Source organism: Populus euphratica, unplaced genomic scaffold (genome assembly GCF_000495115.2).
Source record: "Populus euphratica unplaced genomic scaffold, PopEup_1.0 scaffold10.1, whole genome shotgun sequence".
NCBI lineage: Eukaryota > Viridiplantae > Streptophyta > Magnoliopsida > Malpighiales > Salicaceae > Populus > Populus euphratica.
The window spans coordinates 1709042-1736651 of NW_011499856.1; the positions used below are offsets into that span (position 1 = coordinate 1709042).

The 27610-nt window shown below is 31.6% G+C and overlaps 1 protein-coding gene across 3 annotated transcripts; it reads right to left on the reverse strand.

Moving 5' to 3' along the window:
- Positions 1–17118: 17118 nt before the first annotated feature.
- On the reverse strand, positions 17119–26757 carry LOC105123370 (KH domain-containing protein At4g18375-like). Of its 3 annotated transcripts, XM_011022939.1 has the most exons (9): positions 26592–26757; positions 25775–26427; positions 21870–22331; positions 21512–21757; positions 21177–21389; positions 20484–20539; positions 20294–20393; positions 18685–18967; positions 17119–18654 (listed from the first exon to the last, which is right to left on the reverse strand). In XM_011022939.1, the coding sequence occupies exons 2-9, from the start codon at positions 26402–26404 to the stop codon at positions 18548–18550; spliced, it is 2097 nt and encodes a 698-aa protein (XP_011021241.1). In that variant the 5' UTR covers positions 26405–26427; positions 26592–26757; the 3' UTR covers positions 17119–18547. The 3 variants fall into 3 exon arrangements, with proteins under 3 accessions (XP_011021241.1, XP_011021240.1, XP_011021239.1); XM_011022938.1 differs by having other exon boundaries at positions 17191–18967; positions 25775–26430; positions 26603–26757; XM_011022937.1 differs by having other exon boundaries at positions 17191–18967.
- Between the last annotated feature and the right edge of the window lie 853 nt (positions 26758–27610).

Here is a 27610-nt window from a genome sequence, read left to right on the forward strand (position 1 = left end):
GAGAAAACAGAGTCTATTGTTTTTATTCCAACTAATTCAAATCCAAGACCTACTCCACAGTTACCTTTAATGCCTGCTAATCATGGGGGAGACTTGCAAAATGATGATGGTGGTGGTTCTCTTATTGAGCCATTAGTTGGTGATCCTGAAGCAACTAATGATGATGTTGATGTTATTCCTGAACAGGTTATGCAGGAAGCTTCAGATGAGCCACAATTGAGAAGGTCAGCTAGACCTCGCCAACCTTCCACCAGATATTCTCCTCATGAGTATGTGTTGGTCACTGATGGGGGAGAGCCAGAATGCTTTGATGAAGCTATGTCACATGAGAAGAAAAGTGAGTGGTTGAAAGCAATGCAAGAAGAGATGAAATCCTTGCATGAAAACCATACCTTTGAGTTAGTGAAGCTTCCTAAAGGTAAGAGAGCACTCAAGAACAAATGGGTGTTCAGGTTGAAAATTGATGAACATTGCTCACAGCCAAGGTACAAGGCAAGATTGGTTGTGAAAGGCTTCGGACAGAAGAAAGGTATTGATTTTGAAGAAATCTTTTCACCAGTGGTCAAGATGTCTTCAATCCGAGTTGTGCTTGACTTAGCTACTAGTTTGAATCTTGAAGTGGAACAACTTGATGTGAAAACTGCCTTTCTCCATGGTGATTTGGATGAGGAGATCTACATGGAGCAGCCTGAAGGTTTTGAAGCAAAAGGTAAAGAGCAGCTAGTTTGTAAGTTGAAAAGGAGCCTATATGGGTTAAAACAAGCTCCAAGACGATGGTACAAGAAGTTTGATTCTTTCATGGTAGATCATGGTTATGACAGGACCACTTCTGATCATTGTGTATTTATGAAAAGGTTTCCAGATGGAAACTTTATTATTCTCTTGTTGTATGTGGATGATATGTTGATTGTTGGCCATGATGCTAAGAAGATTCAGATGTTGAAGGAAGAGTTGAGCAAGTCTTTTGCAATGAAAGATTTAGGACCAACAAAACAGATTCTTAGTATGAAGATCACATGTGATAGGAAGAAGGGAAAACTTTGGCTATCTCAGGAGAGATATGTTCAAAAGGTACTTGAGAGATTCAACATGAGCAACTCCAAACCTGTTTGTTCTCCACTTGCAAGCCACTTTAAACTAAGTTCTAAGCAGTGTCCTTCAAGTGATGAAGAAAAAGATGAGATGAAAAAGGTTCCTTATGCATCCGCAGTTGGTAGCTTGATGTATGCCATGGTTTGCACAAGGCCAGATATAGCTCATGCAGTTGGTGTGGTTAGTCGGTTCCTCTCCAATCCTGGTAAAGAACACTGGTCAGCAGTGAAATGGATACTCAGGTATCTCAAAGGTACTTCTAGTTTCAACTTATGTTTTGGTAATGATAAACCTGTGTTGGATGGATACACAGATGCAGATATGGCTGGTGATGTTGATTCTAGAAAGTCCACATCAGGATACTTGATGAAGTTTGCAGGGGGAGCAGTCTCATGGCAATCAAGGTTGCAAAAATGTGTTGCATTATCCACTACAAAGGCTGAATACATTGCTCTTACTGAAGGAGGCAAAGAGTTGTTATGGATGAAGAAGTTCTTGCATGAACTTAGCTTAGTTCAAGAGAACTTTGTGTTGCACTGTGACAGTCAAAGTGCAATCCATCTCAGTAAGCATCCTACTTTTCACTCTCGATCAAAGCACATTGAGGTTAGATATCAATGGATTCGAGATGCTATGGAGATGAAGTCATTCGTTGTTGAGAAGATCCATACTGATGACAACGTGTCTGACATGATGACCAAACCTCTACCGAGAGAGAAGTTTGAGTTTTGCAGAAAGGAAGCAGGCTTGTTAGAGCCTCCTAAATTGAATTTTACATATTGATCGCCGGTATGGCGAATTCCTCACATGGTGTGTGAGGGGGAGATTTGTTGTGTGTAGTCCCACACCATGTGATGGTTGGACCACCATATTAATTTTCATGTGATGGTTGTCTCTTGGTATTAATATTAATGTGGTTTGGGTACTGTAGCGGCATAATTGAAAAAAAGAAGAGAGGAGAAGAAAGCCGAGAGAGAAGGAAAGAAAAGAGGCAGCAAAGTAGTCTATGCTATTTCTTTGATTTCCAGCTCGTTCACCGTTGGATCGGGCTGAGATTTTGACACCAAAATCTAGACACACAAATCTTCATTTTGAACGGTTGGATCGAAGATTAATAGTGTGGAAGTTGGCCGTTTTGACAAAAAACAGGGCTGTCAGTATTGTGAGTTTTTCTCAAATAATTCTCCTTTAATCTTGTTGTAATCCGAGAATAAGTTGTTCTTGATGATATATATGTTGTATCCCTTAGTTGAATATGAGGAAGAATGATTGTGAACCCATTATTTGTTGATAGTGGAAGTTTTTAGGTGGATTACGGTATCCCGCATCGGGTTTTCCACGTTAAAAATCTTAGTGTTGATTTTGTGATTATTTGCATTATATTTGATCATTGTTTGATTCTGTTTTGCTGCACAAAGAGGGAAAGAATTGGGACTTGTGAATTGTGAATTGTATTCCGTTGAATTGATCCGAGTAAATTGGTTTCTGGTTGTTTATAGTTTTCCCAACAATTTTAGAGTTCATATTTTCATTAGTGTGGATGACAATATCTTATAGAAGCATAGATCATAGAATGATTTTATATTCAGGTATAGATTGGAAAACAAATCACTTGTAAAAATAGATTGAAAAATAAATATAAATTATAAGAATAGATCATTGAGCTATTTCTTTGAAGAGTATTGTAAGAAACATAATTTTGACAGGATACGTAACTTTTCCAGGATCAAAGCACAAACTGTACGAGCTCGATGTTATTCAAATTCCAGGAACTTTCATTACTGTTGTTTGCGTTTCACTAGATTTGATTGATTCATCTGAATCTTGAAATTGAAAGAGCTAGTAACCAAATTCCAATCCGTTCCAGGCTTAAAACATTGTATCTAAAGATCATGAGGAATCTAAATTTGCGGATTGCTGCAAAAATCGTGTGAAACAGAAGGATGAGAAGAAAATGGTAATCATTTTCACAAAAAGCGGTTTGAAAATTTGAGAAGATAATGTAAGAAAGGCAATTCAGAACACCTCATCAACTAGCCGAAAGAAGAAAGACCTTCTTTTTCTCATAAGCTCGTTGACGCATGCATGGCTGTTAATTTTGAGTCGTCCTCACGAGTTTTCGGTGCCATCTTGATTCTAACCTGAGGGGTCTAGATCTTTTAAGACTTTTAGGAAGTATTGTTCAGGTTTAATTTAAGAGTATTTTCTTTTAATTTCAAAAATCACTTCTAGAAAATTATAAAATATCAATAATAATACTAATAAAAAAATATTATTAGTAAATTATAATGATATTTATTAATAAAAAATATTATTTTCATTGATAATAATCGATGAAATTACTGATAAAATTTAAAAAATAAAAAATAATTTTTTTTTATTAATTCTATTAACAAATTTAACATGTCAATATTTTCAATAAAATTCTCAATGATAATTTATATCGTTAATTTTCACCATGCAATTCATCGGTAATATTAAATCTATAACAAGCTGCGACCCCTCTTCATTGACAACCAGCATGATATTTCTACAGTGTTTTTATATTTTTTTTATTTTTATTTCGTGAACTTCAATTAAATATTTTACAAATACTAATCAATTCACACACTATCATTCAATAATTTCAATCATCACCATCCCCACCTCGTTGTCATTGTCGTTTCACTCCATCGCAATTTCTATACATCTTCATTGTCGCCACTGTCACCTTATCATCACCACTCCATCCCTCTCATTACTCCATTATTGCTGCTGCTGCTGCTGCTTCATCGTTATATCATACCAGATCATTCTATGACTACCACCACGTTTTTTACATTATCATCTATTAAATGCCATAAAATACTTTTCATCTATGCTATTTTATGAAAAACAAACGCACTGAGTGAATATAAATTATTAGATATGTGACTTCTTTATGTTGGACTAATACTAATTCAAGAGGAAAAAACATGGATAAACGTGCAACACGCGAAAGAAATTTCGTTTAAGTACTAATGAAGAAAGATATCTTCACTTTGGAAAAGAAAATGGAGAACATATAGTGTGAGAACTACAACACTATAGTTGACATCGTTGTAACGTTGTCTTCAATGAAGACAACTATACAAAATAAAATAGCAAAATATTTGACTTGACTATCAAATAAAGCCGCCCCGTCGGGCGCCTGCAAGCAAAGATTTCCCAAATAAGCTTTTCAAAGAAAGGTGGATGCCTTTGGAACCGTTGCTTTTTATTTTTCTTTGATAGTCAAACGCTGTCATAATCCAAATTTAACCATTTTCTAATATATTTTTTAAAGCATTTTTTTTTTTAAAAATTAGAGAGTGAAATAATGAGCAAGCTAAAGAAAGGGATGAAAATAAAGATTAGACCTTCGTTTTCAAGATAACTGTAAGATGAAAGATCGGTAAAGATAAAGTAGGAGTTTAAAATAAATAAAAAATTTAATATTAAATTAAAAGTTAAAGTTTTGAGAATTATAAACTCAAAACAAAATTTATAGATTTGAAAAGATAAAATCTTTATAGATAAAAAAAACTTATGAGAGAAAAATCAGAGGAGAAAAACTATAAAAGTACCAAAGATAAAAATCATGAGAGAAAAACTCCAAGAGAAAACAAAGAAGAATTAGAGAGGAAAAATAAAGTCATTTTTCTAGTTCCAAACCCTAGAAAAATTTATGATTTTTTTCAAAATAAAAGAAATATTTGTGTGTGTGAGAGAGGTTTGTATTGTAGGCTTTAAAAAAAAAAACTATTAAAAGTATGATCATTAAACAGGTCAAGTCGATTGAATGTTAAAATTTTGTTTTTTTATTTAATACAAATATATTTTATTTTGTAGGATCTATGTTCAATCTAATAGTAGCTGTATTCCTCACTTGTTAAAAAAAATTGTTATGTTTTATGTGAAAGTTATATATATTGTTTTCTAAAATGTGAACTTTATATGTGAGTTAAAGTTTCCATTTTATTCACTTTTATATCATATATCTTATTAGTGTAGGCACCTTTGAGGTAACGACTTTCGTGGAAAAAAAGCATATATTGTGTGAATTTTTTTTTTTTTTGTAAATGTTTTTTTTTTTTATCAATATCTATATGTGCAGATTTTTATTTGTATTTTTTCAGGTGTTGAGAAATTGTTCCATTAGTGTGAACAAAATTGGACTAGGTCAATATAACCCCACTAAGGCTTTTTTAGAGTGAGTAGATGTCTTCAAGAGCCTATTTTGAACATAATTATATAGAAAGGCTAAAATTGAAATTGACTATTACTATTCTCTTGATTCCCATGCTTATATTTTAAACAAAAATAATGAGGTTTTATTGTTAGATCCATGCCCTAAATTATTAGGAGTTTAGGTAAACTCTTAGCAAAAATAAACATTTTTATTATTAAAGATAAGTAATATTGTAGTTTATCTTAGATATAATCTTTTAGGATGAATGAAATATATTTTGTTAGTATAATTAGTCACTTAACTAGAATTCTAAAACTATTTAAGGTATCTACTTACCATAAATTAGATAATTACATGTATTTTTTATTTTATCTCTACTAATTTTAAATAACCAAGATCACCAAGATATCCAATGTGACACTCATAATGAAGTTCCTCGTCAAAGATACAATGTTAAAGATGCAAGGAGAGTTGTAAACTAAATGGAATTGTTTGTGCTCATCCGATATCAACTGGATAAAATGATGATACAAATTCAATTAAGCTATTATAATTTTTAAATCCAATCACTTTTATTAAGAATTAAAAAATTATGATTCAGCTTGAAATTTCTCAAGTATAAAATGTACTTTAAATCATTATTTTGAAGAAAAAAATGTTAGTGAAAAATAATATTTTAATATTTAATGAGAAAAACAATAAAAAAATAATACAGATACAATGATGTATTAAATTATTTTTTCATTCAAATTAAGGTTAAAATATATTATTGAGATATAATAATTTTCAAATTATATATATATATATAAAAAAAAATCTGTTATATTCATGAATAAGTTTAAGCTCAAATAAAAAATAAAAAAACAAACTTGAATGTTACTAATTTTAAAACTCGATATGATACTCAAACTCGCTTAACCAATTTTGGACATCATGAGTGAGTCAAACACATTACAAGATGCAAAATGATAATAAAATCTTGGGACTTTAAATGTATAATATATTCCTTAATTCAAAGTCCCACCACATTTGAGATATAATCCTATGATATATAATGATTAGTTGTAAACCTTTGCATTCATTATCTCCCATCTTCCCGAGTGGATTTAATTAAATGGGTGAAAAGTATTGATTTGTACTTTAAAAATTATGCTACTTAATCTCTCACCCCTTCCCCTAACAAACAAAAAGTGATGCCATGTTCAAGTGGGGTCTCGGCTGAAACAACACAAGGGAGTCGAAGTTAGCCGCAAGTCGGATGAGTTTTTTTTAATATGCTTTTTAGCAAAAGAAAAATTAAATTATACAGGGATAGGCACGGTGGAGTCTTGTCGACTTTTCAAGATAATTTTATATAAAATAAATTATAGAGTTTGATTTATAATTAATTTAATATTAAAAAATAATTTTTTAAAAAAATCAATTATAAAATTATAAAAAAATCTGAATCAAGTGATTAAACTCACAAATCGGGTTATAAGATCAGGATAACCTCATATAATACAAATAAAAATAAATTATAAAATCTAATTTAATTCTTAATCAACCTAATATTAAATGATATATAATATTAAAAAATATTTTTTTAAAAAAATTCAATTATAAAATTATAAAAAAAATCTGAATCAAGTGATCAAACTCACCAATCGGGTTATGAGATCAGGATAACCTCATATAATACAAATAAAAATAAATTATAAAATCTAATTTAATTCTTAATCAACCTAATATTAAATGATATAATTTAAAAAAATTAACTAAAAATGACAAAAAAAACTAAGTTAACATGTTTAACCCGTAACTCAGGTTATAAGACAATAATAACTATATAAAAAGAATATAAAAGAAATATATAAATCTCAATTTTCAATCACCCTAATTTTAAAGGATTGAGTTGAATAGAAAAATAAGATAAAAAAATAACATAGTCAATCAGTGAAACCTACTTGGTAAGAAGACCAAGAAAACTTCATAAAAAACAAATTAAAAAAAATTATAAAGTTATATTCTTAATCAATTCAATCTTGAAAGATAAAATTTAAAAAAAAATTAAAAAATAAATAAAACAAATACAAATCAACACGAAAACTTGTGACTCGAGTTATGAAATTAAAATAACTTTATAGAAAATAAATTAAAATAAAAAACCTTATATTCAATAAAATTATTGTCAGAAGATGAAATTAAAAGGAAAGAAAATCCAAGTTTAACATTAAAACAAATCCTCAAAAATTTTAATGAACAAGATGAAAAGGTGCTCTTCTTTTCGCATAACATGGCTACAATGAAAAGCAAAGCTGTTATAGCACATATATATATATATATATATATATTAAAACCTTTAAACTTGAAACTTGTGTATGTTCAATTTATTTTAGGAGTAATTTGTATTAAATAAATAAAAATAGTAAAATTTAAACTCGTGATTACTTGATTATCAAGGATCATTATATATTAAAAAATCATTTCAATTTAAAAATTTAAAATTTTAAATGAAATTTAAAATGTAATTTATATTATTTTTTAATATTTATAATGAAATTAAACCCTTTCCTCCCGCACTAATTAAGGTAAGTATTGTTGATTAATTTCATCCTTATGTCAAAAGATGGGGTTAGGCTTTACGTAACATCAACAAAAATACCCTTTCCTCCACATCGCCCAAGAATTCTCTAGGTTGATTATTGTGTAGGGGACATAAATTCCCTGCGTTGACAAAAGATTTTCGAGGGGCACTCACCGTTGGGTTGAATTTTTAAGAAATTGATAAGGTGCGGTAATTGTTGTTTTATAAAATATTTGTTTTTTTAAAATTATATTAAAATTAAAAAAAAATTATTTTTAATATAAATCAATTAAAAAAATATTAATTTAAAGTAAAGAAAAAATAAAATAAAATTTAAATCTTTTTAAAAGCACTTTTAAAATACAGAAATAAACAAGTTATTTTTTATATCATTCCATCAAAATATTTTGAAAAATAAAAAAATTAATTTAAAATTAAAAAATAAAAAATAAAATTATTTTTTAAAAAAACTTTTAAAATAAAAAAACAGACAATAACTTTAACTTGGACATAAATTACTTTTTAACTTGGTAACAGCACTCGTGTCTCGCCATATCTCAGGTAATGGACGGCTCCTGCTCAAGAAAGATGACTTAGAAAATTTGGACAAACTTTGTGTTAGTACCCAAATTATAACTTGAATGGATCCTCAGGTTATTTTTCACTTGTTATTAATCATACTTACCCCTTCATCCAAATGTGTCAAGGATTTTGCCTGAAGTATATGTTTATGAAATAAAAATGACATTTCCTTCAAGAAATCTTTTTTTCAATTACAAATTTATGGTGATTTTGTAGATTAGGGGTTTTATTGGAAAGTTCTTACACTTTGAGTGCCTGAATGAGAAAAAATCTTCTTTTGGGAAGTTATTAAAATAAACTATCGTAAAAAAGGGATGTTAAAATAACCAAATGACTATTTACAAAGAAAAAAATGAAGAAAAAAGAAGTAAGAATATCATTTTAATTTCTCTCATGGAAGAATTGTGTGATTGTGCCATCACCATGCTCGCAATTCCTTGTTGAATGCTTGTTTGAGAGAAAAGAGTCAAAATAATCATAAAGAAAACCAATATTTGTAGAAGTTAAAAGCTTTGAAAGTTGTGGTATATAATAATAACACATGTATAGTCCATGTATTCCTTCTTATCACTCTTGTAGTCTCCATAAAAACTCGTCTCTTCTTTCTCTAGCTCCTCATTAATTATATTTAAATTAATAATAAATATTTTATTTTTATTTTTCTATAATTTATTTTAATTATTTTCTACTCTATTTATTATATATTTTAAAAAATATATTTTAATAAATTAATAATGATTTTACGGATAGATTAAGTTTATCAGTATATTTTAGAAAGTTAAAAAAATAATATGTTATATTCACCTAGAGATATACTGATAAAAAAAATTGATATTTTTTTTGTGTGATATGTTTTTTCTGTTTGTAAATTTATTAATAATAAATTTTTTTTATAAATAGTATTATTTGTAAACCCGCCAATAAAAAGTTGTGCCAATAAAATTAGTGTCTAATTACTGAAAAAAAAAATCCAAGAAGTTCTAGTAATGTCTTAATTTATTATGAGGGAAAAGAGTCAAAATAATCATAAAGAAAACACACACACACACACACATATATATATATATATATATATATATATATATGCTTTCTGTTGGTACTCTCTAAGATTCTTTTATCAAGAAGGAAAGGATGAGTGCTTCTTGTTCAATCACGTGGAAATTAATTTATCATAATGGTCGACAATGTGATGGAGACTTTGTATACTGGCCATTTTAATTAGGTTATGCATCACTTTGCAGATCTTCCAAATCATTATTATTAATTTAGAGGATGATCAAGAAAACCATATTATCAAATCCCATTAGGGGCATAATTAACGGCTGACGATTATATTATCCATGATTAAAATCAAGTATCTTTAGGACGGCTATAAAATATCAATTGCCACCTTTAATTTCACTTCTCTAATGGCCCTCCCTCCCTTGATAATCAATTCCTGCCTTCATAAGTGTCATATAAAATAAAATGCAAGCCATTCAAAATATTTGGGGATCTTTTAGTGAATCTTAAAACTTTGGAGTATGAGAGAGAGATTGTTCATCTATCCATCACAACTGAAATATAAAAACAAAATGCTTAAAGTCTTGTTTGACCGATGCAAGAAAAGATCCTCCCAATATCTGTTCCAACCAAGATTGTTAATTTTGTTTCAGTAAGTGTGTTCCTTTTTTAATTGGAATGGAGTATTTTGGATTCAAAACCTTTCGGCGTGCTATTTTGACATTGTACTATATATATATATATATAATTCAACAAACATAATTTAAATTTAAAGTAAATTAATTATAAATTATACAATACAAATATAATATCAAACAAATATAATTTTAAAATTTAAAGTATTACTAAATAGTTAAGAATAAATAGAACTTTAACTTAAAGTAATTCAACTTAAATAAAATACTAAAATATTATGAAAGTAAAATATTTTAACGAAACAAAAAACATAAATCAAACATCATCTTCATCATTAAAATAGAAATAAGAATCTTGATCTTGTGGTGGTATGTAGGAAAAGTCACAAACTAAACATTTCAATAGTTGATAATTTCCACCAAGCTCATTCTCGTCATCTAAACATATATCTTTATCCCCTCCTAAAGTTAAAGTAAATAAAGATACTTCGATAATCTCCTAACTTGTATCCTCTTCATCAAGAAGGCTAGATTATTCACAAATATATTCATTCAATAGATCAATGTTATCTAGGTTAAGGGGATCTAAAACATCACTTATTTTGCTCAAATTTTTACAAAGTATAAACATGAAAAAAATAACATGAATACAAACCATATATATTAGTGATAAATCTAATTTTAAAAAATTAAAATAATTGTTAATAAAAATAGTAATAATTATTTTCAATATTATTATTAATATCATTGTTATTGAAAATAGTAATGAAAAATAACTTTTTATAAAGTAGTTTAATTAATCAAATTGAATCAGGTTTAATTTGATTCAAAGGCTTTTCAATCACAAAACAGAACATGTGAAATAAAATTGAAACATTACAATCGAAATTTATATGTAAAATGCGAAACGGATCAAGATTTAAAATAAGATAAAAATTATTCTATTTTGTTTTATTTTTTGAATTGATATGAAATATTACAGACAAAATAGAACGAAATTGACAACCTTGCCCCAACCAATCTACTAAATCTATAAGATTTTTTTTTAATTCTGAAGAGTCTAAACTAAAATTTTGTCAAAGCTACTTTAAGTGTTTTTAAAATAATGTTTAGTTATTATTTTATAATAAAAAAAATAAAAATAATACATACAAATGAATTAAGCTCAGTTGATAAGGTGATTGTTAAATGGACATTAACTAACCCAAACACCTCTTCAAGTTAATTATAATAATATTAGGCTTGTTATATCCAAATTTGGTAAATATTTAACAATTAGTTGCTTATTTATTAAATTTTTTTTTATAATTATCAAGAGTATATTCAAAGGGCTTTTGGGAATGCTTTTCAAAAGCATTTCTGAAAAAATTTGAATTTTTTTTTGAATTAATATGTTTTTAATGTTTTTAAATCATTTTGATGTGATGATCTTAACAATAATTTTTAAAAAATAAAAAATATATTATTTACATATTTTTCTGAATAAAAAATATTTTGAAAAGCAACTATAATTATATTTCCAAATACACTTTAAAAAAACTATAAAATCAATAGCCAAAGAAAAAAGGAACATAATTAGAAAAGAAAAAAAAAATTGATCTACTATACCAACAAAAAATAAAGAGACTATCTAAGATTTTTTCTTTCTTTCTTTCTTTGTTGTCTTCCTCTAGTAAATTTTCGTCCATTTTTATTTTTTATTTTTTATTTTTATGACAAAGAATTAATTTGGAGCCACAATATTATTCTGATATAGATTAGATAAATCCCGGATAAACATGTAGTGACGCGATTACAGCAAGATCTAAGATTTGTTAATCTTTAAAAACACACAAAACAACAACAAAAAAGCTGCAGGGAGACTTGGAGCTTGAATCTTATGCAAACGATAGGAACTAGCATCCAAATCTCAAAAAATAGTTTAAATAGTTTGTCCTAATCTTCCTCTAGTGATAAAATCATACCATATTTAAAAATAAATAGTAATATTTTAATAAACTTCCATAGTTATAATAAAAAAAAATTATTTATATTTATTTCATTAATAATTATAAAGCGTTAACTAAGATATAAAAATGGTTTTGCTTAAACAACTTATTATTTAAAAGTAGCAATATTATCATTTACTTAAAATTTATGAAATATATGATATATATTCCATTGTTCACAAAAAACAAGAGAAAAAAGAAGAAAAGATCACAGACCACGTCTAACTGGAATGATCCAAAGATGAATTATAACATAAACTATAAGAAGTAGCTAGATCTTTTTTTCATTTAAATTTTATTTTTATTGAATCTTAGATGAAATTATGGAAAAAATATCTTATTAAAAAAAGGATTGAAATATAAAAAATAAAGAAAATATATAGCTAACCCCAAGTTTATGAAGAAAAAAATTTCAATTAAAAAGTTTATTTTGTTTATTTTTTTAACCTCTAAGTTAGAATGAATAATAAATAGAGAAAATTGTTGAAAAATAACAAATAAAAAAAATGATTAGTTGTGATAATGATTTTGGCAATCAAAATATCTTATCTTTATCTAAAAGATATTTTAACAAAAAAATAACAACCGATCATTATTTTTTTAATTTTTTTTAATAGTATAAATTTTTATTATTAATATAATTAAATAAAAAATATGACAATATAAAAACAAATGTCTGTTTGTAAGAAGGTTATAATATTTTTATGATGATATTACTTATTGTTTTATAGATAATTATGTATTATCATAATATGCTTTTGCCCATTGATATGATGAGAAAAAAATATTTATATTTATTAGAATTCTTTTTTTATCAAATTAAGAATTCATAACAAAAAAGATATGTATTTTGAGAAAAAAAAATACTAATAAGAAAATAAGAATTATACTAGAATTTTTTTCGGTGGAGTTTAAATTATTTCTTGTCTAATAAAAAATAATTTAATATTGTATAACCGAAAAAAATTAAAGATTTACAAGTAATATGAGATCAAATATTATAATATGCATCTTTATCTTAACTTCCTGATTATTATTTTTTTAAAATCAATAGAATTGTTATCATTTATTAATATATTCAATTTTCAATTTATTTTATTAAATGCACATGTTTGTAGTTATAAATTTTTAAAATGGTAAAAAAATAAAGTTAACAATGTCTGAAAATGTTGCTTTATCCCACAAAATTGTACAGAAGAATCAAACTGGTTTGTTCTAAACTTTGAAGAAGATCATTTGCTGGGTAACAAAATGCCCAGCAGTATACTTTGTAAATACGCTAATATGTGAAGAATCAAAGCACAAAAGAAATCCTATTAATCCACCACCACATCAATGAAAACAACAATTTCTAGCTAACTAAAGTCTTATCTGCATTACTCCTAAAATGAAAATTAAAAAAAAAAAAAAAAAAACTGAGTGTTGAAAAAGATCATCAACCGATTTTGGAACCACCACCATCTCATCACACAAGTCCATAAACAGCTGATGATATTTCACGATAATTAAAGTTTAGTGGGATGTATGTGTGTGTGTGTTTTAAAAAGAGAAGAAAATGAAGAAGGAACCGAGAGCACAAACAGAAAATTAGTAAATATAAATGGAAATATTGACGGAAATAATTCTATTGTTAAATTATAGTGAACTTTATCGATAAAATATTTTCTTTTTATATTCTTTGATATAAACTGACATAAATTTTTTATTAATGGATACCGAGAAAATCACAATAAAAAGTATATATAAAAAAAATGACATATTATTCTTATAAACGGCATTACCAACACAAAAAGCTCATAATTAATATTTGTCACGAATATGTCAATTGTTATTAAATTATAACCTAGAAATTAACCCCTTTCCCTCTCCACCATTTCTTCTTTAAAAAAAATGAAGCTAAAAAGTTTACCTTGTTAAGTAGCTTGGTCATTTAGCTGGGAATTAAGTGAGTAAAATCGCCTATGTTTTGTTTTTACTCATTTTAAAAATATTAACCTTTTTGATATTTTAATATAGTATATTTAGTTTGTTTATATATTTATTTGTTTAATAGATTTTTTCCAAGAAAATTTCAAGTTTATAAATAATGAGGTTGTCTACATAATAACATTCACAATAAAATAATTAATGGAGATATCATAGTTTTAATAGAGTTATGTTTCTAAAAATCTTAAATGGAAATATATAATTAATAAATGGTTAAAAAAATTTAAGGTTAGTATATACTGAAAAAATTACTAATGAAATAGTCAACAGAACAAAAATTATCAATAAAAATAATTTTAATAAAATAATTCATGATCCCATCAATATAAGTTAGGTTGATGGAATTAATATCTAACTACTAATAGAATATTTCATCGATATATTATAAAATTGACAGTGGGGTGCCATCAATCTCCTTCAGTAACCTGAAAAAAAAAAGATATATATAAAAGTTATTTTATGAAAGATGAAAAGGATTGTGCATGTCTAATGTGTGGCCAAGTGCATGGTGACCTCTTAGAGCAAATTGCATAGTTTCGATTTGATATTGTATCCATAAAAGTTCAAAGAGATGAACTTTGGTCGGCATCTTAATTTTTAGTTTTAAGCTCCCACTTAGGCATCATCAATCTATATTTGTTCTTAATTTGGTGTCTACGTACAAATTTCATGGACCACTTTCCATGCAACTTGCCGTGGTTTCTGCCTTTTATATCCCACTTTAATTGCTATCATATACTAGCTTTGTAGCTAGGCTTGGCTTAGGCTAATAGGAAGTATATTTTCCAGCCATCATTTCGAGTTTGAATTTAAAAAAAAAAAAGTGAGAAAGAAGTTTCTCATAAATCACTACAAAAATCGAATACGAATAACCTATTTAATATTCAAGAATTATTTTCTCAAGAACACACTCGTATGAGCACAATTATTTTTCCCAGAAATATATTAATTGTTGAAAGCAAGGGGTGGATAATTGGATTCCTCCCTTCCAAAACAATCAATTTATCACAGCAAGGTTCATGACTCTTAACCCTCCATTCACCCATCCCTAAATTCAATGTCAAGTTATTTTTATAATATAAAGTAATTATATTGATTTTAATGCACCTACATAATAAAATTGATTAGCAAACTTGAATAACCCCACAACAGAGAGGCTAGGGATTAGGCATGAATTAAAATCTTGACAAATGAAAGGCTAGTCGAGACAAGGAGATCACAAAAAGATTATATTTAGTGGGTTAGCTTCTAAAATGGCTCAACCAACGTAGAGTCGTAGACTAAGTGCTATATCTAATTCAGGCTGTGCTTGATTTTATACTAAATTACACTATTGAATGTTGTATAGCTCTTATTTGGTGGTTTTTATAGATTAGATGAGATCAAAAGTTAATGGATTACCATTCAATCTCTTCTAGGTGGAATGAAAAACTGTTAAGATAGAAAAAAACTAGTTATTTTGTTTTTTATTCCAATCAAACTATTTCATAATATTCTAGTTGTAATATTTTTTTAATATATCTTTCCAATTAAAAGTCTTTTGTATTAAAAATTTGTTTAATGTATTTAATTTTATTAATTTAATAAAATAATATAAATAATAAGATTTAATCTCGTATCATATTATATTGTAGAATTAGCTTAATTTAAAATTTTAAAGAATTAAATTGTGTCTCACTATTAATCCTCAACAATTTCTATAACCTATCCTGACTTCTTTTATCTAGATATAATCATTGGCCCTGACTTCTTTTATCTAGATATAATCATTGGTCCTATAATTTATTATTATTATTATTACTATTATTATTATTATTAATTTAAAATGGATATCTTTGACACTTTACCGTTCAACTATTTTCTTACATCATTAACACTTCATCGTTCAACAAAGCAAAGGACACTATCTTTTAGTGATAATTGCTAAATCATTTTGTTCTATTTTTTTATTTTATATTTAAACGTGTGTGTTCATTTTTAATTTTATTTATTTATTATTGCAAGCTCAGTGCTAGAAAAGTGTGATCAATTAAGTATTTTGGTTAATTTTAATTTAAGAATTGATGAGGTATTTGCTAAATGGAAAACTGACAATTAAATCTTGCCAAACACCTCATCAAGTTAATTATAAAATCGATGCATAAAATGGTTGATTTTTTTTTTAAATTTGAATTCTTGTATATTTCATTTATTTTCTATTAAAGGATCTATCCTCCCAAGATTATATTAATTTGACTCCTTTTATATATCTTTTTATTTTTTTCTTAATGTTTTGACTTTTTTATTGTAATCTTTTTCTTTAACTAGTGTATTAATTTTATAAATGAGATATTTCATGATGTGTCACATAAAGAGGATTAACTTCTTCTTTTTCCCTGTTTGGATTAGCATCTCAACTCAACAAAAACTAAGCTTCAAAGCTCAAACCAAATGGGACCTGCACATCCGTGGATGAATATTTTTCTTTCATTTTGGGTTATTTCTTCAGGGTTTTCTTTTAATGGAGTTTTTGTATATAGTTGAATATTTGATGTCGACACATGCTTGACCAATGAGCACAGTGAATCATGCTGGGTGGGAAGAAACAGTTGACTTCAATTTGCGGAGAAAGTCAAAGGGACACAGTTACATTACAGGAGATGGTGATTTTTGGAAAACACAGTTGAAAGGGATTCAACTGTGCACAGCATTAGAAAATGTAGAAACGTGTTTAGAATTTATGGATATAATGGAATTCATAAGTGTCTAGCTAGTTGCATCTTATTTGATCCATTCAAGATATGATTATGACTGCATATTTTATGTTATACTCCTTGTCTTAGTGTTGCTTTGTCTGATTCCTTCATGATATGATTGTCACTCTACTTATTTCTAGAGCCTTAGTTTCCATGGATGAGTTTGTTTTTTATGTTATCATCTATGTTTCGAATGATTTTTTAGAAACATGTGATCGTAGAGAACCTTAATCTCGGTACGTGAAAAATAATTAAAAAAAAAGCCATTAAATAACTAATCCAGAGTTAATCCTTATACAATCTGGGTTAACAGGCTCCTTAATCACGAGTTGTATAGAGCTAGTAATCGAAAGTTTACATGCATTCATTACATAATAGAAATGGAAAAGTTAAGGCAAGAAAAACCCATGAGAAATCTCAGGTGACAACCAGGCGTCTGCATGACCCTCTATTGGTTCAAATTACACTGAATGATGCCCTTTGGAAAGTTTTATTTAGTGAATTCAGAGTGAAATGCTGACAGCATTCTCAACTCAATAGTTAGTGACACTTGTCATTGGGCCGATGACATTGAGTCGAGGAGATCACCAAATTCGATACCACAACAGCTCAGGACCAATTTCATGTCGACAGGTTTGGTTGCATGGTTATTGTGGGTGCACTCAATTTGTTCTAAAGTCAATCAAACACGGCTTGTGATGCTTCCTGTTGTTGCTGTGTTCAGCTGTGAAGTGAAAAGATACAAGCACTGTAGAGTCATTCCTTGTGCAGGCAACCAAAACGTATTTTTTTCCATGGCACTCACTAGGTAGGATTATAATGCAAACAAGATCAAATCTTCTTCTACATGGATCTCCACGATGTCTCTGGTCAAGTGGCCAAGTTGAAGGTGCACTTTATTGAGGATGTGAAATGACCATCTATTTGGAAATCTTTCTGGTTGCCGATGAGTGGTGGATACCAGACTCTTATCCATTTTTGCATCGCATGTGCAAAATGACCCAGGCCCAGGCTCTTGTCTGCTTTGCAATACAAGTTGCGATCCCCCTACAAACCAGGTCAACCGTGGACTAGCACTGTGCTACCATTTGTCTGGCTGTGACGGAGCCTAGCAGTTGCAGACGTACAGTAGGCTTGCTAGCATTTCCATTAAATCCGGAACCTAGCCTGCGCCTAGCATTCACAGGTTGTCTGCTTTGAAACTATGGATAAATATTGAGCTGTAAAGAAAGCTTGTGGGTTCCCTATTTCAGAGAGATCATATCAATCCATTCCGAAAATCTACTTTGCGTAATTTAGAAGAAACCTAGCTTTGTACAAAAAGCTTTCTGGTGCGCACAGAGCTTAAATGCTGAAGAGATGGCTAGTAATCACGTCACCCTGCTTACCAAACCATCTGAATCTGAATTGTTGGCGCAAGTCATGGAATCGAAGCAGGGGTTTCATGGATTTCCCACGTCTCTCTTCCTGAGCAGGTTTTAATCAGATCACAGACTATTTGATTGTCCATGTTAAAAGAATAAAAATCCTGTCTGTTGCTCTAATCATAAGTTAAGCACTCGACACAGGCCAGCCAAAATTGAACCGCCGCTCCCCTAAAAATCCCCAAAGATAATATCCCAGCTAAAACAACCGCTGTGCATCCTGTCTTGCTGATAAGTTGATCTGCCGGTTGTAGTTAAGAAACCTTCCTTTCTCTCCAATAGTAATTATTATAGTTAAGAACTAGATGACAATTTATGGTACAAAAATGGGCAAATCAAAGTCAGCACTCAATACTGGTAAGTGCCTTGCTGAGCACTGCTGCTGTAGGAGCTTGGTGGAACATTGATATTCGTGTAGACACCTTGCTGAGCGGTCATGGAGTAGGGGCTTTGATGTGCCCTCATATTTTGGTGCGGGCTCGGATGAGCATTCATGTTTTGGTAGGTGCTCTGCTGAGCACTGATGCTTTGGTAAGGGTCCTGCTGAGCACTCATGGCTTGGTAGGTATCTCGCTGCGGATTCATGCTTTGCTGGGCTGTTACATTGTTTTGGTAGGAAACCTGGTGGGCACTCATGTTCTGTCCACCAGAGGCCATGAAGCCTTGATAAAAACCTTGTCCAGCAATCAAATGCTCGGAAGATCCATGATTCTCAACTTCAGAACTACCATAATGAGGATCTTGAAGCTTTGCCCTTCTCCCAGCAAACTGCATTTTGTAGAAAGTGATTCAAGAATCCTTTGCAAAAATAAAATTTCACAAATGTTTGTTAGTGTACAGAGCAAACAAAATTTCATAACATACTTCAAAAATTCCAACTGTGAAGTCTAATTTTATCAAATGTTCCAATTATACTGTTTTGAAAGCACCAGACTCAAGCCATTATTCATTGTGAGTTCCCCTAATTGTGTATGGCAATGACAGTGCAAATTCCTTCAGGGGACGGATATTGTCAAGGGCAAGGCCAGCTCCAAGACCGTTACTAAAATCAACAGGTACCCGCATGATCAAGTATGTATGACATGGACTACACGAGATTATACAATAATCTGGAAATTACAACTCAATCTCCAGAGATATAACTCTAGACTGGTGTAGTAGGCAACAGGCAGTTGTACTTGTTCGGACAATTTAGGATTTTTAAATGGTTTCCTAATGTCTATTAAAAACTCCAAAAAACTCACTTTCCTCTAGATGATCTATTTGAATTCAGAAACATTTGGCACACAACTCAATAATTTTAGCAGTTTCGTCAGTACTGACAGTAAATGGAAGCATAATCTGGTATCCAGACAAACATAAAGAGGTATGAGAGATTTGGAAAGTGACACCTCTCTTTTTTATCTGAGAAATTGTGCTAAATGCAATTAAAATTATACCTGCAAATACTATCTTATTTGAAATATATTTGATATCTAGACAAACAGACGGGTGGTACCTCAATTGTGTGTGTCTGTGTAGAGAGAAAAGGCCGTTATAAGAAGGAAGACACCAATAAAAGGCAGAATGAAGGAGAATTCTTAAGAGGAAGATTTTAGGAGCTCTTAGAATGGGCGGTACTTTTTCATTGGCCGGGAGCTATAAATCAGCAAATTGGGTTGTTATTACTGAATTCAAAAGGCAGTAAAGAATGGACTAGTTGCCAATGTCAGCTGTTGATATGTCAAGTGATTTGTATTTATGTTGATCTGGTCTGCCGAGTCCCTGGTCCCTGGCTGATGCAACCACTTAGTGGCGTCATCAATCATCTAGCGTCCAATCATTGATGAACTATACAAGAACTTGAAAGTTCGTAAACTCTTATTGAAGGAAAAGCAGTTCCAAAACTCAATTACACCATTTGAAAAGCATGGGAAATATTTGTGGTTGTCTCAATAGTGTCTGTGTGTCATACCTCCCATGGAAGCAGATGAACCGAGAATTATATCAGAGAAGAAGCCCAACCAGATGAACCGAGAATTATATCAGAGAAGCCCAGCATCTCAACAATTTTCAATGGTTCTGCTAAACCACAAGGGCATGATATAAACATACCTCATCAGTAATTGAAACATCACGCCCTCCAGATCTCATGGCAGAATTCATTCCATTAAGTGAGTTATTGGCCTCCAAAACACGGTTCATACTTGGGTATCTGAAATTAGGAGAGAGAAAAAAGAACAAGCATTATTATTCAAAAACTCACGTGTACTTGCAAATATATATATATATATAAAATCAATACCCTGTAGCAGCTGGAGGAACTGGATAGCTCTGAGGCTCATAATCACGTCTTCCACCCTTCAGAAAAGCATAAAGAATAGGTATTATGACTGGGACATATCTTGACATAAAAATAATAAAAAGTTAAAAACAGACTGCTCAAGAATCCTAATTAAGCATCTAAAAAACCAAACCATTAACTAGTAGTATATTCTGCTGTGTATTTATTATGCCTATAAGTAGAAAGCAAACTCAGGTACAAGCAATAGGCATGATTTTTGGAATTCTTCTTGAGAAAAGAGTAGCGAGGGTAAAATGGCAAACCATCTATATAATATATATTGAAGAGAAACAAACATTATGTGTTTGTGCCTGCGTTTCACCCACATTAGAGACACACATGCAGCATGTGCTTGACTTGCAGCAGAAAGAAGAAGAATTATGTTTAGTCAGATCAAACACTTGTCACTGTGACATGTATAGATCAATTTGTGGTCTCAATGCAGACATTCCTAATTACTAAATGGGACTGCAGCGTATGTTCAACCAAGACATTGTCTCAATTCAATTAAATTACTACAGAAAAGAAATCTAAAAATACAATAACTCCCAAAAAGAACAGTCTATAACCCTTGTTAATGACTTTATCACAAATACTAAGCCAGTAAGTTTTGCAGTGAACATAAAAAGTGCATGAACATGTAACAAAAATTACCCTGAGCGGTTCATATCCACCAGAGCTGCTAGCTGCCATCATACCAGATGGTTGGGGTCCTCTTCCTGGTAAGTTTCGTGCCGGCCCAAAGCCTGGGACAGGTCCAGCAGGCCCAGGTTCTGTTCCAGCATTTGCATCACGCAAAGTTCTTGCTCTGAGTCTGGATGCAATCTCTGCCAAAGCATCTTTAGCAACACCATAATTTCCAGATATCTGGAAAAACCAGATCTAAATTTAGCTCAAATAATAGCCAAGCTCCGAGGATATGGAGAAAACATCACAGAATCATCAGCTAAGGCATTAAAATCAGCAAAAGATACATTCAACCACATCACCTGTACAAGCTCTTCATCATCAGAAGCACATTTAGGCTTATCATTTTTGGGGTAAACACGAATGTCTGCCTGCAATCTCCTCCTCATTTCATTGATAACCTGACCTCCTTGTCCAAGGATGCAGCCAACCTTACTTGAAGGAACCAGAAGTCTAGTAATTATCATACCTTTTTCAGAAAAGTCACTTGTTTTATCCTGAAGCTGAAGAATTGCATCAATGGTTTGGGATCTCGGATTCCAGAGACCCTGAAAATATCAGTACAATGCTGTTGTTAATGTATATCAGTACTATACAAATCTGCAGGCACTGCCAAACCTTAGGCATACAAACAAATAGTGATGTTTAAAGCAGCTAGACCTCAAAAGCAGAGACACGAATTGCACGTTCTTCTGACTCCGCTGAAGCATCCTCAACATGAATACTAGCTCCTGTCTCCTGCTGTACAACCTTAACATTAGAGCCTCCTTTCCCAATTACCCCACCAATCTTCCCAGTAGAGCACAAAATTTTCATTGAGAACTCAGCTGAAGGCTCCCTGCCATGTCCAGGAGGAACACCATTGAAACCACCTGGCCCAAATTCTGAAGGGTGATTCCCATATTCCCCCATCCATGGCATACTGTGGGGAGTGGAGTTACGACGAGGCCACATTGGATTTCCTGGTGGGAGCATGTTTGCCATGGAATCACTAGGAGGATGAAAAGCTCGACCACCATAAGGCATAGGAATGCTTGGCAGTTTGTCCTTGCGCGGATTCTGATGCAATAGAATTGATATTTCATAAAGAGCCCTCTTTGCCACAGCTGGTTTTCCAGAGATCTGAAATATAGCTTTTGAAATTACACTCAGTAGGAAATTGCAAAAATAATCCACCTTTTTTAATAGATGAATGAAGTGGGGGAAATCCACATGCAACATTTCATAAACATGAACTTGGAAATGTTACAAAAACAAAAAAGGCAAGGCACACAGGCACAATGCCATGGTTCCATAACAGAACATTATAACATAAGAAATAACTGCAGCAATCAAACTCATATTTGTGTCTCCATGCACACCAGTGCAAATGATTATGCTTTTGCATACAAATGCTCAAAAGCAGTAAGCTCACACAATCATCAAATAATATTCAACAAGTAATGAGGTATAATCAGATTCACAATATGATGGAAAAAGTTTACTGCTTGTAATATAAATGCTAAAGTTACACCCTCCTCAGCTTCTGCTTCAGTGCAATGCAATCAGCACGCACCATACCACCACATGCTTTCATCTAAGCAGCAGTTTAAAGGTCCAGGATGTATTAGGGCCAATAGTATGTGATACACAACAATCGACCTCAGGCTAGATGTTAACAACTAAGACCCTTAGTAATAACAGCAACAATCTGTTTGAAAATTCTGCCAGCTTAAAGCTCAATAAAAGGTACTAGATATACTACCCCGGCCAGATAATGTTCGTTATAGAGAAATATTAAAATGTCTCTGGGAAAAACCGACAGAAGGAAAGTCTACTGCGGTAATGGACATTGGTCATAAGAGGTTAAGCCTTCCAGAAAGCCAAGACAGGCAATCCTAGCAATGAAATAACCATCTTAAACTCCATCAGACAAAATCTTAGTCATCAAATTCAACCTGAAAGAGACCCCCAAAAGCAGGTTATGCAATTAAACTAACGATTTAATGAATCTAAGAATTAAGTGTCACCATCATCATGACCAATCTTGTTGTCCTGTTTCGTACCGCACAACAAAGGAAAATTTTTTAGCTTGAACCAGTTAAAAAGAGAAAAGGAGTAGCATGCTTGCTCCCATAAATATGCAAGATTATCCACCACATTTCTGACAGGATTAGATGTAGTATCAAAAAATAGCTTCAAAATTAAAAATCTCAATAAAGTGCAGTGGGGTAAGGGTGTAACCCAGTCACGGTAACAAGCATGAGAAAATCCATAGTTGGTAAGTAAATTGTCAAAGCATATGATAATAGCATAGCAGACTATATGATGGGACCATGGCATAGCTCTGTTCTACCCCTTACCCATCACTAAAAACTCCCCATGTGTAACTCTTCCTTTTCAGGGGTGAGGAGGTAAAACTTCTAATCTAGGTGGTGGTCACTTAATGGAGAAAGAGAACCTAATATTATTAATAGCTTATCCACTAATGTCAGGGAAAACCCCATCCATCTTATATTAAAGACACAGTAAAAAATATGAGACAACACATAAGAAACATAAAATAAATACCAAAGAAAAAAAGGAAAGAGGTCAAAATACAAAACTAAATGCCCTTCATAAATGTTATTAATTCCCTAGCTATGCCAGTCTTCCAGCTTTAAATATAAAAATATGGTGAGGAAAGGTCACTCCACCCACCTCTTCTGCATGTCTGGCCTCATCCTTCAAACTTCCATGACCAACAAAATGCTAGGATCTTCTTGCAGGGGCATACTCATTTCAGTATGTATCTCTGAAACTCAAACTTGAAACTATAACCTTCCTTCCAATATAAAGAACATATAGTCAAGCAAATCAGTTGATCTGTATTGGAAAAATCATTGTCACATCTTTGAGGACAGTTCATGGTGATCACATATGTCAACTGCTCATGAGAAGTGAGCAAACAGTTGAAGAAGACCCATCTTACTAAGAGGACCTGCATTCCACCATGCTGATTCACAAGGCGGAACTCAAGTAAGAAATCTAGCAGTGCTTTGAAATCAGTAGAAAGCATAAAGATGTCAATGCCAAAGGTAGCCAAACAACGTTAACATATCCACTTAGGTAACGAGTCGACTACAGTACAATCCATTGAACAACAGGGTCATATCAAAAATCAATTGATCACTTTCAGATCATTTATGCAACTTCAATCAACCCACAATCTTCCACATAAGACATTCGTCTACTTGATCTAATAATACTACTTTATTCAACTAGTGGCACATGCATTAAAAGAATTCCAATAATCCTAATGGCCTTCTGGTGAAGTTTTTACTAAGTCCTTGGGTTGTTGAGCATCTCAATTAGCTTTACTCGTGTAGAAAAAAGCACTGAGGGTCAATATCTCACAAGCCAATGAAAGATTATTTCCATATCCCGTCTCATGCAATCAATTATAAACTCAAGTATTTGCTGGCACTTCTTAAACCCATCATACTGCAGTTACCATCAAAGGTTGCAGAGGCAAAAGGACATTTTGCAAACCAAGGGATTTCTTCTCGGATGCCATTTCATACTCAAATTATAAGAAATATCAGACTGCAATTGGAAGAGCTGCTTTACGTTTTACCAGCGAAATCACAAACTTGAGATATAATGCAGTAGAAAAGGTTAAAGCTGCATCCTCAGCATTTCTTAACTAAAAAGAGTAGGCTTTGCAATTGTCCCTAATGATGCTAAAAGTGAAACTTGATATGACTGGGCACAGTACATCGCAAGCCCAAAACTAGTTAAGCGTTCAGAACCGAACCACAGGCAAGTAGTCTCCAGAAGGCACAGCCAGAAATCCTAAACATAGGAAAGAAAGCACTCCCTAATGGGTCTTCACCTTAGCAATTAATTTACTGAAGCAATGATAGTCAAGTGATAGAACAGTAGGTACTTTATATTCCACCATGTCAAGTATTTTAATTGTCTCGAGAAACAAGGCAACCTTTTAAAGCCCTGTCATCTCCTATAGTAATGCAAATGAATCCTGAGTCCTCCAACTTAACAACCAGTTATCTTGGCTCACTGACTACTTGAACTCTAAGGACCAAGAGCCCAAATAATAACAGCATTTGTCAAAAAGAAGGAACAAAAGAATCAGAACATCTTCCCCTGTTGAACATCCACACAAAATAACAAAAAAACTTCTCTGACATGCATATAACACATTGCAACCTTTGATACATCCAAGAATGCAATGCCATAAATGTCATGACATATCTTTATTGCAATCTCATGGTGACAATCAAATTAATACTTTAAAAAAGGTTCAAGAAAAATTACAATTCTCAAGCAATGCTAACTTCAAGCACAAGAGAGAGATCATGACTATCATCTTATATGTCAAATGCACAAACATGATGAATCCATATTACATAATGCCAACAAACGACTTTGGTATCTGAACTACTTAAAAATCTAGTAGACCAAAAAGGCCAGCATGATAACTATAATTCAATACTAGGGGAAAGAATTGGAATAAAATAAAATAAAACGTAGCGAGCCTCATGTTCAGTAAAACTCAATGTAGGAAAGAGAGCAACATATGTTACCTGGACCAATTCATCAGTATCCATAGCACATGAAGGGAGATGATCAGCAGGAAGAACACGTATGTTCGCACCAGTCTCACTTCTTAATCTCTGAATAACATCTCCCCGTTTTCCCAAAACACAACCTACCATGTTGTTTGGAACAAGAAGTCTCGCAGTGACAACATTGTTGTCATTATCATCATCCGACGCCATCCCACCAAAAAGATCCTCCTCAACAATCCGGTCATGAACTTTCAAAAGCGCATCCTGGGCAGCACAATGTGGCTCAAAGGCCTCCTGCTGTCCATTCCCCGCAGCCAAACCTTCATCGCCATCCATTTTCCTCGGAGGCTTATCAGAAGAACTATATATAATAATCACTCTCTCATCCGAACCCTGAACAGAATCAGCCACTGTAATTTTCGATTGCGTCTCTTCTCTTAAAGCTTTCACTATATTCCCACCCTTTCCAATAACACCCCCAATTTTTCTCGAAGGACAGAGTATCCTATAAACAGTATCACCATCACCTGAAAATTCTTCTCCGTGAGAGTCACTCCATTTTCCTTTCCTACTACTGCTCACTCCTTTCCGTTTAAACAGATTGTTTCCCGGTTTCTTGAAATATTTCCGCCTATTCCCATCCATTCTTGAACAAAATAATTAAAATCCTGCAGAAACAAATGCATTGAGTACGCACGTAAGAAAACAGAAATGATTAATTAGAATCAGGAGTTTAACATAATAACTGGTAATTAGAGAATAAAGTAAGAAATCAGAAAATTAGGGTTTTGGAGCGTGAGAAGGAGGAGGCGAAGGAGAGAGGCGCACGTACCTGAGGGGGAGAGAGAGAGAGAGTTTCTGAGAGAATATTCGAATATGAGAGCAGGGGGGATGGTTGAAGTAAATTGCAGCTAAGTAGAGATGGCAGTGAAAGGTTCCCTGGAGGGAGAAGACAGGGAGGGGTGCAGGAAGAAAACGAAGGCTTTGTAAATGTCCGTTTTCTTCGTTCGATTTTGTTTTCTCTAAGTTGGGCGTTGGTATGGTGTGGGCCGGCCCATGACCCAGACCATGAGATAAATTTAGTCGCATGTTCTCATTAGGGTTTCAGCCCACTTAGTTTCTTTCAATTTACAGATATCTAGCGTCAACTTTCTCCTCACGGACAGGCTGTTCCTTTTAAAGGATTTATTAAAAAACATTTCCTTTATGTATTCCTCTTCTCTACTAAGGATCTGTTTGGTCTTTGGTACTGATTGCTTTTACCATTATAATTTAAAAAAATAGTTTAATAAAAAATGTTTTTTTATAAGATTCATTTTAAAGTTTAATATATTTAATTAGAATTGTAGTTAAAATTGTGGTAAAAAAATAATTTCTTATATTTGGTTAATATGTTTTTTGTATGAGGTTTAATTGTAAATGTATATATATATATATATAATGGAAAAATATTGTTGTTTGTCAAACTATTTGCAATTTCATTGTGTATATAATCCATATGTGAAAGCCTATGTGATGCTTGAATAGCTGAACGAAATACATTATCAAGTAAAAAGTCATCTGGAATAAAATTAGGATTGCGATCATACTTGGAAAAAACATCACCATCTTGCGATCTCCTTCTAATATAGTTATATAGTGTCATTGATGCAACTACAATCTCAACTATCATTTTATGTGGATAAGCAGACATGTTTTATAAAATTCTCCACCTCTATTTTCATACCCTAAAAAAGCGTTATATCACATTGTATAGTGATGAATGTGCACAGTTAAACACTTCTTCCCGGCCACTTAGTTGTCCACGACGTTTATATTCTTGTAAGTGATACATCTCGCTTTTATAGAGAC